General features: G+C 37.8%; 1 protein-coding gene across 4 annotated transcripts in view; it reads right to left on the minus strand.

Annotated features, from left to right (window-relative positions):
- The window catches only part of SPIRE1 (spire type actin nucleation factor 1), a 206589-nt gene that overhangs the window by 33509 nt on the left and 156108 nt on the right, over positions 1-16972 (minus strand). For 2 of the 4 annotated variants that reach the window (XM_032293431.1, XM_032293429.1), the window contains exons 8-10: positions 16144-16273; positions 9307-9348; positions 3047-3219 (exon numbers count right to left, since the gene is read on the minus strand). In XM_032293431.1, coding sequence (XP_032149322.1) covers positions 3047-3219; positions 9307-9348; positions 16144-16273 — 345 coding nt within the window. The remainder of the gene's footprint in view (positions 1-3046; positions 3220-9306; positions 9349-16143; positions 16274-16972) is intronic. The other 2 variants (XM_032293432.1, XM_032293430.1) reach the window with 1 other exon arrangement.

Below are 16972 nucleotides of genomic sequence, written 5' to 3' on the forward strand. Positions count from 1 at the left end.
ATCAGAAGGAAAATATGCTGATAGCTGACAATGAAGTGTCCATTCCAGCACCCAGTCCACATACCCTATGCAGTGCCACATGGAGAACTGTCTTTACTAATTCATACTGCAAGGAAACCCAATTTGAGTTTCCAGGTGTTCATTTATGTCTATATAAATGTCAGTTCATTAACTGGCTTTACAACAGACCTTCTTCTGAGTTGTCTTTAACTAGCTGATAATCTGAAGTTAGCTAATGTTAATAGAGTGTTTAGACTAAACACAATTTACCTACCACTATTAAAAAGAACTACTGTCTTACCAATAGTAAGTTTATTAAAACTTTCATACAAATCCCAAACTTGACACAGTTGACTAAAAAGAAAGACTTCAGCTGGGCATGGTGGCTCATGCCTGTAATTCCTACACTTGGGAATGCTAAGGCAGGCAGATCTCTTGAGGTCAGATCAAGACCAGACTGACCAACATGGTGAAACCCCGCCTCTACTAAAAATACAAAAATTAGCCGGGCGTAGTGGCAGGCACCTGTAATCCCAGCTACTCGGGAGGCTGAGGCAAGAGAATCACTTGAACCGGGAGGTGGAGGTTGCAGTGAGCCGACATAGTGCCACTGCATTCCAGCCTAGGCGACAGAGTGAGACTGTGTCTCAAAAAAAAAAAAAAAAAAAGAAAAAAGAAAGTCTTCAGTTTATCTGCGTTTTCTAAATGTTAACATTTCAATACATTTAATGGCCTCTCTTTGGTTAACAATAAGAATAATGTGCCTAGCAAATCATCTCAAGACTTGAATTTGGGGCATTATCACTTCATTTTCAAAAAGAGTACCACAAGGAAGGTTACAGAGTCTGCAAATTTATTCGATCATGGCTTGCTGTGTAGTCTTGCCTCATGAGGTAATAAAAGAGGACTAGAAAAGGAAAGGACTTAAAAGTAGGTCTGTGGGGGTGGGGTGTAAGAAGGTGAGCTCCTGGCAGCTGCAAATTGGTGCCCCCCAACCGAACTCTCTGTGAAGGGACTGTGATCTGTGTAGCCACTAGTCACAGAAGCTCCTGGGACCCTGAGTGCCATAACTGAGAAACAGAGTTCTTCATTTATTTAATTTTAACATAACTTAAATTTAAATAGCCACAAGTGAAAGTGGCTCCCGAATTAGGCTCTGTCTAGATGATATCTGAGCTAGAGGCTTTTAAAATGTAAATCACTGTTCTTATAGGTTAATATGAATTTATCTAAATACTTGAGTGTCTACTGGGTGTTAGAAACTGGAGATATAAAGTAAATTCAGCATGGTTCCTCCTCTCAGGGAGCATGTACTCTGGTAGGAGAGAGAAATAAGTGAATAATTACATGACAGAATGTTAAGTGTTCCAGTGAAACAGAGGGATGAGTGGGTTATGATAGAATCGAGGAGAAGGGGTCCTGGCAGGCTAGTGGTGTCTGGGAGACTTCCTAAGACAAAGCGAGGCCATGCTGACTCTGACAAGGATGTGAGGGGCAGACCGCAGACAGGTCTAAGCACCAAGCTGAGCACCGATAAACTGTGCAGGAAAAGTGAACGACTGTGCGTGGCTGAGGCATAAACCAGACGCTGAGAAGGCATAACATCAGACCAGAGGTGTCTGCAGGCGTGTGATCAGGGGATGTGAATTTTATTCTGTAAGTGCCAGGGAGCCTTCTGAAGGTTTCAAGTGGGAGTTTCAAAGAGCAGTGAATGCAAGATAGAATTTGGGGAGTCAAGAAGAAAAGTCAGATAGACTGAAGCGACAGCAAGAGAGAGAGAGAGACTAACTGACTTTAGTAATACAAATATTTCTTCTTGTTACTAATGTCTGAAAAACCTTTAGTAGCAAAATTATTATTGGTATTGTTTGGAATGGGATGGAGATGGATGAGAGGAAAATTAAGGAATAATTCCTCAGATTCTACCTTGGATGAACATGGGTGGTATGGAGCCAGCAACTAGGAGAGCAAGCAGAAGATGAGAAGCTAGGGGTATGTGTGTGTACCTGCATGTGTACATGTGTGTAGTTAGGGTGTGTATGTGTAGTTAGGATGTGTGTGTGTGTCGCATGCATGTGTATGTAGCTAGGGTGTGTGTGTTTTTGGTTTGGCAAGTGGGTGAGGGTGAAGGCGGGGAAGAAGAGAATTTCATTTTACCTAAGTTGATTTTGAGGAAGGGGCAGTGGAGACCCACAAGCAATGACGAATATAATACTGACACTGCAGACGGGGGCCTGAGATGGTATGGAAATCATTAGCATACAGGTGGATGTTGACATCAGGAAGGATATGAGATCTTTCCCCCTCCGCAAAGGGCGGTAGGTGGAGGATGAAACCTGGAGAATACTATTCGAATTTTCTTTTTTGGAATTTCGTCTGTTGGTATTACTATTGCAAGAAGAATAATCCTGAGTGTGTATATGTGTGTGTGCATTTTAGAGGAAGGAGGATCTATGCAAAATGTTTTTACTTTTTCCTTCCTCAAATAAACAGGAAGAGATTAAGGTAATATAAGTTGGAAAATTGTTGACTTGTTTTAAGCCCAATTAAAATTTAAGACTTTATTTATTTGAGACACAGTCTTACTCCATTGCCCAGACTGGACTGCACTGGTGCAATCACAGCTCACTGCAGACTTGAACTCCTGGGCTCAAGGGATCCTCCTGTCTCAGCCTCCCAAGTAGCTCAGACCAGAGGTATGTGCTACTGTACCTGTCTTGCTATGTTGCCCAGGCTGGTCTCAAACTCCTGGGTTCAGCAATACTCCTGCCTTGGACTACCAAAGTGCTGGGGTTATAGATGTGAGCCAGCAGGTCCAACAAAAATTTTAGTGTTCTATAAACTATAGCCACTATATTGGTCTTTACTAATAGAAAGTAATCTGCTGTTTAATTTCCTGCAAACCAAATTAATTTTAATCCTAGCTTTATTGGCTGAAAAATGGGAAGAGATGAAGCAAAGACTGAAGCAAGATAATCAGTAAAGCGGGTCAGAGAGCATTAAGCACCCTCATCGTGGAGTCAAGCTGTGTGAACCAGGGCCTCACCTCAGACTCAGAGCTGTCCAGTTCGGCCAGAGTTGGGGCTTTGAGGAGCTTCTTCCGCTGTGCAGGCACCTGTTGATCGGTACTTAACCCGTTTTCTTTTGTTTGTGCTGTCAAACCTCCATTCACCACAGATGGCTCCACAAGATTCTTCGTAGTTTCAGGGGTAGTTACATCTGGTAAAAAAGCAAAAGCTTACCTTTTCTTGAGCCAAGAAAGGTTATCTGTGTTGGAGGCATACCAGGTAACAAAGCATTTCACACAAAAACAGAGGCTTGATTCAGTAACACCTTGCCTATGTATAGGAAGCTTTTTCTGGTTGGATATAACTATCAGATTCAATTAAAGGAAGCTTAAATGAATAATTACATATTCATACTTGTAGATTAGAATTTAGAGTTAAAAGGAATCCTACAGATAACTGACTCTAACTTCTTTATTTTCAGATGAAGAAACTGAGGCTGAGAGAAGCTAGTTTACTTCACAGCCTCTGATGATCTAGTGATATATGGATGAAGACAGGACACACACAAAGCCTTACCAGACACACGGCTGTAAGAAAAAGTTTTGATTTAAAAATAAAAATAACTAATAATCTATATTCATATAAACAATTTAATGTGAATGCAAAGAATCTGGGATATATTTCCTCTGATGAATCTGATTTAAATTATTAAGAGCTTAAATATGGATGGAAAGGCAATACAACAAATGACAGGCAATGAGGCAGTGTATAGTGTGGTGTGATGCAGACGGTTTGGATCTCTATTGCTAGTTGTTTAACTCAGAGTAAGCCACATAATCTCTCTTCATCTGTAAAATAAGAATAATAACAGATGCGGACTTGTGAGCATTAAACAGGTTATTAATTGCATATAAAATTCTGTGCCCAGTACAGGCAGTGAACAATAAACATTAGCAATTATTCATCTGATTTTGATCTCAGATGGATTTGGCCAGAGTGACACACCGTGGTGTTGTGCCACAGCTGATCCGTAAGTCTTTGTCAGTACTGACTCTGAAGGCCTGCTTGTAAGTACCAAAGCCTGGAATCCTCCAAAGCAAGTGGAACACGTATTTCAAATGAAGAGTTAAAAATGAGCTGAATTTAGTAACTATAAAATCGGAGTATTTAGAAGTGAAAAAGAGCAGTTACTGCATGCTGTAATTTAAATACCAGTACATTTGACTGCTCTTTGCATGAGGACAGTCTGTGAGGCTGCCGTCGGTGGGGCAAAGGGCATGCGAAGTACTAAAGTGAAAAAGAGTAAGTGATGCCCTTTTAGAGGGGAAAGCAATGTAACTGAGGTTACTATAAAACACGAGAATGTGGCCCAGCATGGTGGCTCATGCCTATAATCCCAGCACTTTGGGAGGCCCAGGGAGGAGTATCACTTGAGATCAGGAGTTGGAGACCAGCCTGACCAACATGGTGAAACCCCATCTCCACTACAAATATAAGAATTACTAGGCATGGTGGTGGATGCCTGTAATCCCAGTTACTCGGGAGGCTGAGGCAGGAGAATCAAAGTGAGACTGTCTCAAAAAAAAAGAACAACAACAAAAAAACCCCAAGAATGTTTGTTTACAGTAGGATATTTTCCCCCTCAACAAGTGATATTTACACACCTTAAGTATGAGGGGTAGAGCTCCAGGAAACATTTGATATGTACGTGTGTCCTAGTGCAGCTTTTTCTGACGTTATTTGTAAGAACCACGTAAATTGTTTCTTATTACAAATGATATCTATCTTATTTAATATTTATAATTTCTGCTCATTTTTGAAGGGTATGAACAAGCTAGAAATAATGGAAGGAAAAGAAAAAAGGGAAAGAGAAGGGAGGAGGAAAGGAAAGAAGGAAAAACCGCTGTCCATTAATTATCTTTTTATGTAAAATTGTTAATTGAGAACTTGACAATTCATGCATTTATTTTATTATTATCTTCCCAGGCATTAAATAGCTAGAATAAATAAATAATTGGTGATGGTGGTGGGGAGTGCTGAAAGGGACAAAAGACAAAAAGCAGCAAGGTTTTATACAAATTATAAAGGTAAAAATCTTTAAATAAATAAATCTTTCAAAAAGGAGACAGAATGAGAAACGGAATTGTTGACATGTGTAGGAATCTTCTAAAAGGAGATATGATGGGAAACAGAATTGTTAACATTTTGTAGGAATTTTCTAAGACAAAGCACAAGTATGTCAAATGCACACACCTTCCCCTCTCCTAGCCACATTCTCACAGAGGCTCCCACTGTTGACCTGGCAGCAGATCACTTTCTAATTACTATAATTGGAGTTATCATAATAAGGGAAACACAACCAGCTTCCCACAATGGTCCCACAATTCCAATCGACAAAGCCAGAGTTTCCCTAGCAGTGGCACTGTATCCATACCACTGCATGAGGAACACTCAAATAGTTTTAGTGGCTACATATTTATTTTAATATGCTGCAGAAAAAAAAAAAACTATTTTTTTGCTGCAGAAGAAAACACTGTATTTTAAGATCCATGGTTTTACTGCTTAAGAAATGTTTAAAGTTGTTTATGGCAGATTAAAATTTTTTAATAGTATTGGTGGCACTTAATGCTGGCAAAAAATCATAAAGATGGCATATGATCTGAAGTTTAGGGAATGCTGTCAAATGACAGTGGCTGCCCTGAGTTCACTTCATTCTCAATGCAGGGGATTTCAGAAATTGTCCAGTAGCTCTCTAATTTCCTGAACCCTGTGCTATGAGATTGATAACGGTTATTTTAGCTAATTGACTGACACTACTGAAAGAAAACATCTGTACTAAATTCAAAGCTTTGAGAAAAACTGAATAAATAAAAAATGGGCTAAGAAACAGCCAAGTTTCAAGATGATCTAAACACTGACTGATTTCACACCACAGAGCTGTAAAAGACTTAATTGAACCTTTTTTTTTTTTTTTTTTTTTTTGGAGACAGGTTCTCATTCTGTTGCCCAGTTTGGAGTGCAGTGGTGCAATCATGGCTCACTGCAGCCTTGACCTCTCAGGCTCAGGCAACACTCCCACCTCAGCCTCTCAAGTAGCTGGGACTACAGGCATGTGCCACCATGCCCAGCTAATTTTTTAGAGAGAGAGAGAGAGAGAGTGAGTGAGAGTGTGTGTGTGTGTGTGTGTAGACAAGGTTTTGCCATGTTGCCCAAGCTGGTCCTATTTGAAATTACTGGGCTTAAGCAAACCACCCACCTGAGCCTTCCAAAGTGCTGGGATTACAGGCGTGAGCCACTACATCCAACAAACATATTTTTTTTTTTTTTTTTTTTTTTTTGAGAGGGGGTTTCCTTTTTTTTCCCCAGGCTGGAGTGCAATGGCGCGGTCTCGGCTCACCGCAACCTCCGCCTCCTGGGTTCAGGCAATTCTCCTGCCTCAGCCTCCTGAGTAGCTGGGATTACAGGCACACGCCACCATGCCCAGCTGATTTTTTGTATTTTTAGTAGAGACGGGGTTTCACCATGTTGACCAGGATGGTCTCGATCTCTTGACCTCGTGATTCACCCGCCTCGGCCTCCCAAAGTGCTGGGATTACAGGCGTGAGCCACCGCGCCTGGCCCAACAAACATATTTTTAAGAAGTTTGATTACTTATAGTTTTCTGTTTAAATGAGTAAGTTATCATTTTTATTTCAATGTATCAAAAGAGAAAAGCAAAACACTTGGATAGGCTTTGTATTTCTTGTACATAAGATGGCATTTCTTAAAAAATCTGGTGATATTTATATGTAAGCAAAATATTTTAAGAGGTGAAATATTTAGATAAAGCTTTAGAAGTCACATAACTTAGGCTTAGAACCTAAAATGCATACCCATGATATTAAATATATGTGTCTGCTGCCTTATTTAGTGGAAGGAAATGTGACTGCAATATACATTATATACTTAGTATCTGTATAGGAAAAATAAGTTATACTTACCATAAATGATGCTGAATAGATTAAGATTTTCACTAAGAATTATATTTCTAAAATATACTTTAGAAATATTTTCTAAAATATAAACAGCAGAATATACTTCATTATGTCATGTTCTACACTTAAGTTCAGACTTATTATCTACACTATATGTTTACAATGTTTCACTAGTTTGTTCATTTTCCAAGTCAGAAAATGCACTCCAATTTTTGAATTTAAGTTAGGAGAACAAATCAATCTTTTTATTTATAATTTGGGAAATTTTAATTAAAAATTAAAATGCAACAATGAAAAACATAAAAGCAGCACAAGAAATCAAGAATGAAGCATTAGGAAGTCACAAAGTACATGAAGACATGAAATAAATTATAGCAAACAATAAGCAATGAAACCAGATAAAAATTCTCTGCTACCATTTTACATCAAGGAATTTAAGTACCAAGAGCTTTCTTCTGATTCTGTAGACTGCAAGAACACACAGCACACCCATATATGAGGTGTGTGACCATGCATACTGTCAAGATCAGCAGTGTGTGCCGAATTTAGATTAGCCAATGGTCAATGTGTGTAGGCAGCTAACCACTCCCTTCCTTATTACAGTCCAACTAATGAGGGCATCTTTTGTAGATATTCAAAAGAGATAGAGTATTTATAATGTATACTGCCAACTTTAGTAGTGACATACACTTCTGAATTTATTTTCCAGACCAAATTTTTTACAAGGTCACTTTGAAAATGGCTGAAAAAATTAAAATTGCCAAATGAATAAAGAAAATAGAAAAAGCTCTCTAGTGGTCAGTCAAAATAGTAAGTAAATGATTGTAAAATACTGTAGTCATGTCTGAGACCTACACAAATAAGCAGAAGATTTAAAAACAGCTGGACACTAGTTTTGTAGCTGAAGATACTCAGCAAACATTCATATACAGAGTATAACAGAACTCTTTAAATATGAATTTGTATGTAAGGTATGCCAACAATTCTTTGCATCTTAAGAGGCACTCCATGGCATTTAAAAGAAAACGCTTGTGCCAACATCTCATCTCATTTTATATTTAAAACAGTAGCTTCTAAAATTAAAAACTCTAAATTACAAAATATTTTATTGGGATTAAGCTGGCTTTGAAAATTCACCTGGCTGGGTGAGGTGGTGTGTATTCCTAGCACTTTGGGTGGCCAAGATTGGTGGATTGCTTAAGCCCATGAGTTCAAGATCAGCTTGGGCAACATGGTGAAACGGTCTTTATTTTCTAAAATAAATAAAGAAAATTCACTCATATATATTTAAAGTTTTGACTTTAAAAGAGGGTTAATTTGGCCGGGCGAAGTGGCTCATGCTTGTAATCCCAGAACTTTGGGAGGCCGAGGTGGGTGGATCACAAGGTCAAGAGATCAAGACCATCCTGGTCAACTTGGTGAAACCCTGTCTCTACTAAAAAATACAAAAATTAGTGGGGCGTGGGGGCACATGCCTGTAGTCCCAGCTATTTGGGAGGCTGAGGCAGGAGAATTGCTTGAACTTGGGAGGCAGAGGTTGCAGTGAGCTGAGATGGCGCCACTGCTCTCCAGCCTGGTTGACAGAGCGAGACTCTGTCTCAAAAAAAAGAAAAAAGAAAAAAAAAAGGGGGGGGGGATTAATTTTATAGATCAAATTTAGTCATTTCACTATTGATTGCTGTCTGTTTAACAGAAGGGTCTAAACTTGTACTACAAACCTGAGGCACATAATTATATATTACAACCAAAGCTATTACAATGCTCTTGTATTTTTATAATCTTAATCAGCATTCAAAGTCATTCATGACTAGGCTCTATCCACTGAACACAAAGATACAAAAGACTGCTCTTGCCCATCAACTGAGGTGCCGTAGTCATTTGAAGTAGATAACCATTTTAAGTTCAGTTACTTACATAACTGAATGCTTTAGAGAACAGGAAGTAGGTTTGTCAGAATTTCGTTCCTATAAAGCTTTTTCTATTCTCTTAGGGCAAAGGTTCTGCTGTGGGCTTTAACCTCATTGCTCTAGAAGAGCCTGGGGAGTGACAGCTGCCATAAGATGGGCACCATCTTCTAGAACCATGAGTGTGGTTTGATGGTTCTTCCATCATTCCTTGAAGAAAATAGGTTTATTGTAGTCTTATATCTTTTTAACGTATATTGTTTTCAAATAAGCAGAATGGTTTTACTTTACTGACCAGAGCTTAGAGGAAGCCTTTCCATTTTCTTTTTTAACATGTTTGAACAAGCAGATGAATGAAATGTATTTCACAGAAACCACAAAACCCACGTCAGGTGTGAAAGCGTTTTTGTTTTTTTTTACCTGACAAGTCAAAACTGTAAGACATGCTAAGTGGCCGCATTGCTGAAAAAAAGAAAACAAACAATAAAAAGAAAATAATTCAGCTTTTAGGAATATACAGGGAAGACAAAAAAGGGAGACGAGTTAATGAAGACCCTTAGTGGCACATGTCAGACTCTAAAGCGGAAGCTAGTGAATGAAAGTCTGAAATACATTAAAATCATGCAACAGTCTTAGTTTCAATTATATCACTAAGACTTAAGATGGAGGAACAGTAAAAGGAAAAAGTAACTTTTTAAAAAACAAGTTAAAAATGAAAGCATGATAGAGATACAAACATTTTAAAGAATCACAGGATAGGATTTTTGACTTAAATATAAAACAGATTTTTTTAAGCCATGTTTTAAAATATGATTTTAGGGAACCTACAGTTTAAATTTCAGAGTAAATTTATCTTTCAATACTTTATGTCAGGATGAAAATCTGGCCCTTGGAATAAAGGCGAAACTATTTATAAAAATTTTCAGTTCAGCTAGTTCAGCAGCATCACCATTATCCATCAATAAACTACTTATTGTAGGTCGTATAACCTAGTAGTTGAAGGACAGGCCAGACTGCCCAAGTTTGAACCTCAGCTCTGCCACTTACTGGCAGTGTGACCCCAAGCAAGTTACTTAACTTCTCTTCTTTAGTTACTTCATCTGTAAAATGAGAATAATCCTATCTTATGGGATTGTTATAAAGATTAAATAACTTCATGTAAAAAAGGTGCTTAGAATAGTACTTGACACACAGTAAAAATTGAACATAGTAGTCCTTCCTTATCATGGTTTCACTTTCCATGGTTTCAGTTATCCATGGTCCAAAAATATTAAATGAAAAATCCCAGAAATAAACAATTCATAAGATTTGTTTATTTATTTTGAGATGGGGTCTTGCTCTGTTGCCAAGGCTGGAGGGCAGTGGGGTAATCTCAGCTCACTGCAACCTCTGCCTCCTGGGTTCAAGCAATTCTCATGCCTCAGCCTCCTGAGTAGCTGGGATTATAGGCACCTGCCACACGCCGGGCTACTTTTGATCTACATGCCTTGGCCTCCCAAAGTGTTGGGATTACAGGCATGAGCCACCATGCCCAGTCAATTCATAAGTTTTAAATTGCATGTTTCCTGAATATTGTTATAATTTTTCTATTTTATTATTAGTTGTTATGAATCTCTTACTGAGCCTAATTTATAAACTTTTTCATAGGTATGCATGTAAAGGAAAAAACATATATATGGAGTTTGGTACTATCCATGGTTTGAAGCATCCATTCGGGGTCTTAGAATGTATCTCCCTCTCAGATAAAAGAAGACCACTGTAATTATCCTTTCTTAAAAATAAAATTATTATTTATTTTCTGTTGAAGCACCCTGCTTTTAAAATTTATTGCACATAATAACAACCACTTAATTGTATACTTTAAATCAGTGAATTTTATGGTATGTAAATGCCATAAAGCTCAAAAAAGCTGTTAAAAAGGTTACTGCAGAAATGTGATGATTTTAGGTATTCATGACAGTGAGAATTATCTATTTTCACTGCAGTCCAAAGCTCTTACCAGTACCTTGAGAATAACGCATCAAAGAGAGAACATCTTTCCTGTGACCCAGGTTCAGCATTCCTAGGATTGTTCAGAAACCGCCACATCAGGCACTGAAGCACAGGACTTTAGATATTCATTGGCCACTCTTCCCTTCCTCTCCAACAAAACATAATCTTCGTTTTCTATTCCAAAAACTAAATCCACCAGCACTTCCCAGATTCTCCAAAACTGCTGAAACCAAAGCAATGCCTCACTGAATATCTTTAGTCATATCTTTTCTTCCAGTCTTCTAAATCCTCCTCATATAAAGAGGGCAGGATAATTTGAGATGTTAATGATTTCTCCTTGTAATTTTTTTGTCACCCCATTTCACGAAGTTGGCCCCTTGGTGAAACTTTGTCACCAAAGACAACCTTGCCTTCCTGACTTTTGATTTCTGGACGCCTGAGGTCCTGGTGGGGGTTATGCCCAGTGCGGAGGGAGGGCCTTTATGGTGGGAGAGGAACACACTGCAGACCAATAGTGGCTTTGGAAGCACAGGCATATCAGGCACAGTATCTCACCAGCTGCTGTTTTCCAGGGAGACAGCCTCTAGACTTCTGATATCCCATTTTAATGGAAAGTAAATATGTCTCTCAGTATATATTTTAGGAGCTGGTTTAAAAGGAACAATTTTTATTTACAACCAAACAGCTCAATATATTTTTTTTAAATGACATGAAGGGAAAGCACTGAATTACATCCCAAACACACCTTAGCAAGATGTCAGAATCATATGTAGATGTTTTTAGATACACACGTCAATAAAGGTGATATGCATGTTAGATGTGACAAATAAAGCAACTATTATTTAACAATCAAACTTACTGCTAGAGGACTGGGAAATAATATTTTAAGTATTTTCATCCTAATGTATAAGTTAGGATTATGTTTTAAATGGGCATTTTACTGCGTTTTAATTATCTCATAGAAAATTGGTTAGGGATTTTGTGTTGATAAGAATAATCTTCCTTAAACTTATCTTGGAAAAAAATTTTTTTAAATAAAGAAAAAAAATAATCTTCCACTCACCATTCAAAAAACTGTACCTCTAAACTCCTATATTACCTACTGTAGATTTTCATAATTATGTATAGCAAATAAAATATTACATATTCTCACAGCACTCTTCCATCTTCTCTAATATCTTTTTATTCTGCTCTTTTCTTCTCTAGCACATGAATATATCTTTTGAAATAAAGCTGACTACTGTGTAAGAAGGGGATGCAATTATTTTTTGGGAGATGACATTTATGTGTTTTCCAATCTCTATACCAAAAAGACGATAAAAATTGAGGATCATGTCAATTAAGATATTTAGAAGAAAGAAAATAATCAGAGACATGAACAAAGACTGATGTACAAAATTTCAGACTTACTAGGAAAAAATGGAAAAAACTTGTGAATCAGGAAAATAGGTAAATAAAACCCAATTTAGCTATCTGTTGGGAGATCACATCCTTGTAAATCGTATTTGGTGTCACATTTAATGACATAGGGAAGATGGTCATGCCACATACAACATTAGATGCAGAGAAAATAATACTGTATATACACAGTTTTCATTGTCATTTTGTAATGTACAAGTAGATACACAGTGGATGCCTCTGACTGCTGTAATTATGGGTAACATTTTCTTCTTTAAACATTCAGACATTTTTGCCATTGCTGCAGTGAGCTCCTACTTACAATTATACATAGGGGAAAAGTGATAAAAAATATTTAGGGGAAATCTTCTTCAAGTTAATTCTGCCAACATTATCATAACTGAACTTCCCAAATCAAAACTGTATAGTAAGAACTAACACAGTTCTGTAGAAAAAAATGACCAAAATCCTTCACTATCCAATTAGGGTTTAATAGCACTTTGAACTCAGAATTCTGGAATTAAGACTCTTACAGAACAATCACTTTCTATAACAGCTCAATTCTGGTTATTGTGAAATACCAACTGTCAAGGCCTTAAAGACATACTTAACATAAAAACATGATATTTAATTATTCTAAAGTAGAGCTTCCATTAGTTAGCAATTAAATGTAATTCTAAAAAGTGAAACTGGGCTGGGTGCGGTAGCTCATGCCTGTAATCCCAGAACTTTAGGAGGCTGAGGCGGGCGGAACACAAGGTCAGGAGTTCGAGACCAGCCTGGCCAACATGGTGAAACCCTGTCGCTACTAAAAATTAGCTGGGCATGGTGGCATGTGCCTGTAATCCCAGCTACTCAGGAGGCTGAGGCAGGAGAATTGCTTGAACTGGGACCCGGGAGGTGGAGGTTCCAGTGAGCCAAGATCGCACCACTGCACTCCAGCCTAGGCTACAAAGTGAGACTCTGTTTCAAAAAAGAAAAAGACAAAAAAGAGGGATTCCCCGCTCTGGGTTCCCCTCCCACAATAGTATGGGAGCTGTTCTCTCTCTATCTCTCTCACTCTAATAAATCGTTCTTCTAAACATAGAAAAGAAAAAAGTGAAACTAAAGAATGTGACAAAGGCTTGCTATGAGAGATTGAATCACTAATAAAAAAGCTCCCTAACAAAGAAACGCCCAGGACCAGATGGATTCACTGGTGAATTCTACCAAATATTGAAAGAAGAATTAATGCCAATCCCTCTCAAGCTCTTTCAAAACAATGAAGATGAAAGAACACTTCTAATTTTGTTTTATGAGGCCAAAAACCCCAAAACTACAGGCTAAAATCCTTAATGAATACAGATTCAAAATTTACAACAAAATACTAGCAAACTGAATCCATCAGCATAATAAAAGGATCATACATCATGACCAAGTGGGATTTATCCCTGGGATGCAAAGACAGCTTAACATATGAAAGTCAGTTAACATGATACACCACAGTAACAGAATGAAGAATAAAACTCACATGATCATCTCAAATGCAGAGAAAGCATGTAACAAAATTCAACACCTTTTCATAATAAAAACACTTAACAAACTAGGAAAGGAAGAAAATTAACTCAACATAATAAAGGCCACATATGGAAAGCTGACAGTTAACATCATACTCAACAGAGAAAAACTGAAAGCTTTTCCTCTAAGATCAGGAACAAGGCAAGGATGACCACTTCTATATTCAACATAGTACTGGGAGTTCCAGCTAGAGCAATTAGGCAAAAAAAGAAATAAAAGGTATCCAATCGGAAAGAAAGTAATAAAAGTGTCCCCGTCTGCAGATGACATGATCTTATAGATAGAAAACTCCATAAAAATTTTTTCAATACACTAACAACAAACTATCTGAAAAAAATATGAGAAAAACAATCCCATTGACAACAGCACCAAAAAGAATAAAATATCTAGGAATAAATTTAATTAAGGAGGTAAAAGATTTAAATATAAAAACTATAAGACAGAAATAAATGGAAGAATAATGTTCATGAATTTAAAGACTTACTGCTAACACGTGAATACTACCCAAAGCTATATACAGATTCAACAGAATCCCCATGAAAATCCTAATGGTATTTTTTACAGAAATAGAAAAGATAATCCTAAAATTCCTATGGAACCACAAAAGACAAGGAATAGCCAATTAATCTTGAGAAAGAGTAACAAAGCTGGAGACATCACATTTTCTGATCTTAAACACTTTCCGATCTTATATAAAGTTACAACAATCAAAACATCATGGTACAGGCAAACAACAGTGGAACAGAACAAAGAGTCCAGAAATGAACCCGCACATATACAGTCAACTGATCTTCTCTCTCTCTCTCTTTCTTTCTTTCCATGGAATCTTGCTCTGTCACCCAGGCTAGAGTGCAGTGGTGCAATTACAGCTCACTATAGCCTCAATCTTCTGGGCTCAAGTGATCTACTCTGAAGCTTTGTCACCAGAAAGTACATTTAATTTTCCCAACACATGAGAGTACTCTGTACAACCCAGAGCTGTACTAGGAACACAACAAGGAACAAGACAGACATGGGCCCTGTCATCACGAAAGTAACACAACAGAAGGACTAGGATTAAAAAAGGAAAATCAATATAGAGTGGTAGAAGAGTTCAAGACTGGAAGCAGAAGAGAGTCAGGGCTGCTGTGACAGATGACGGCCTCGGCTAGGATAGTGGCTGCTAGGCTGAGAAGAGTGGAAGATTAAAAAGATCCAGAAGAAGTAAAATCAACAGGGGTTGGCCATTAGGTAAGAGTCAAAGATTATGTTAAGGTTTCTACATCGGGAAAACAAAATGAGATGGTTTGGGGAGAGACAGGGTAAGTTCACTTGTGGGCATGTTGGGTTTATCTTGCTTGAAGGATATGAGAAGGCTCTATCTAGCAGACATCTGGATGTATGGGTCTGAATTTTTAGAGATCTGTCCTGTAGGCTATGAGCTGGAAGGTAGCCAGAAACAAAAACCACTAAAGAAGGTATGGTTGCTCAGGGAGAATAGAACCTAGTATAGAAACCTGAAAGTCCAAAAGTCTGAAAGATACAGAAAAAGAGATCAGAGGAGAAAACCAGCAGAGTGTGGGTCACAGAACCAGATCTTTTCCTGTTAAGGCATCACTATAGACTGTTTTCCTAATTTTCTCTGGATTCTTTGGACATTTTTAGTATTACAAACTGAAAGACAGTCATATAAACAAAAATGTTGACAAACATAATATGGCCTTTCTATATATCAAAATCAGTATGTGCTTATAGTATACACACACACAAAAAAAGAATGACTATAAAGGAAGTTTAAAAATAAGTGATATCAGGTAATAACATGCTTTCATGACATAATACCGTATTTTAAAACCCATAATAAAGAAACATAAGGTAAAACTATATATTATTTATATTTCTAAAATATAATACATTATCTTTGTATGTACAATTTATAAAGTATTTTTATCATAATACAATTCTTACATAAAAGTCATAATGTAGGTTAAGAGGAATTTTAATCCCCCTTCTGCCAATGAAGAAAATGATGCTCAGAGAGGTAAAGGCTTTCCTAAAACATCAGCCTAGAGACTGGCAGAGCTCTTTCAATTACGGCATGATGTTCTCATATAGTTCAATATTAGATGAGGGAAGGATTTCCCATCCTATAAATTTCAAGAAGTGTAAGAGGGTATGCATGTGAGAAAGTGAGTGAGAACAAGTGAGATACAGAGAAATGAACAAGGAATGAGAATTCCATGGACCATCTTTACTTTCATGGGGCTGGGCGTATAAAGATCCCTTCCCAGGGGATGACTCTAGACTGAGTACAGGATGCAGTGAACTCACCTAATCTGCTACGTCTAATCTCCTCTGGTGAGACAGGCCGCAGCTTTCTTTCTGCTTTAATTTCTTCTAATATTCTTTCATGGAGGCTCCGTGGCCGTGGTGGGGTTGGTTTCAGTTTTCTGGCTGAGGCCTTGAAAATAAGCAAAATGGCTAGAGACTTGAGTAATTAAGTAATTTTTACTGAAGTCCAGTCATATAGTATAGTATAAATTACATTTCATTGATTGAAACACTGCTTAATAAAAGAGTATTTTCAAGTCATTAAATATTAAGATTCCTAAAGCAATAGGGAGATTATTAGATGTCAGAGTGATTTGGTTATACATGCTCAAATTTTCTTTTATTGCTTATAGAAGGTGTCTCGCTCTGTTGCCCAGGCTGGAGTGCAGTAGTGCAATTTCAGCTCAATGCAACTGCTGCCTCCTGGGTTCAAACGATTCTTATGCCTCAGCCTCCTGAATAGCTGGGATTGCAGGCACATGCCACCACATCTGGATAATTTTTGTATTTTTAGTAGAGACAGGGTTTTGCCATATTGGTCAAGCTGGTCTCAAATTCCAGACCTCAAGTGATCCACCCTCCTCGGCTTCTCAAAGTGCTGGGATAACAGGATGAGCCACTGTGCCTGGCCTACACCTCTGAACTTCTAAGCTCAAGAGGTCCTTCTGCCAGAGCCTCCCAAGTGTTTGGGATTCCAGGCGCATGCCACTGTGCCTGGCTTGCTCAACTAATTTTAAGCAGTTATAATTATGTTCCCTATATCCTAGTGTGATAGGCAATCAATTGCAATATTACTACTGCAATATTACTATCACTATTGCTGTTTTGT

The sequence above is a fragment of the Sapajus apella genome, unplaced genomic scaffold, assembly GCF_009761245.1.
Source record: "Sapajus apella isolate SASKATOON/1434 unplaced genomic scaffold, GSC_monkey_1.0 scaffold29, whole genome shotgun sequence".
NCBI lineage: Eukaryota > Metazoa > Chordata > Mammalia > Primates > Cebidae > Sapajus > Sapajus apella.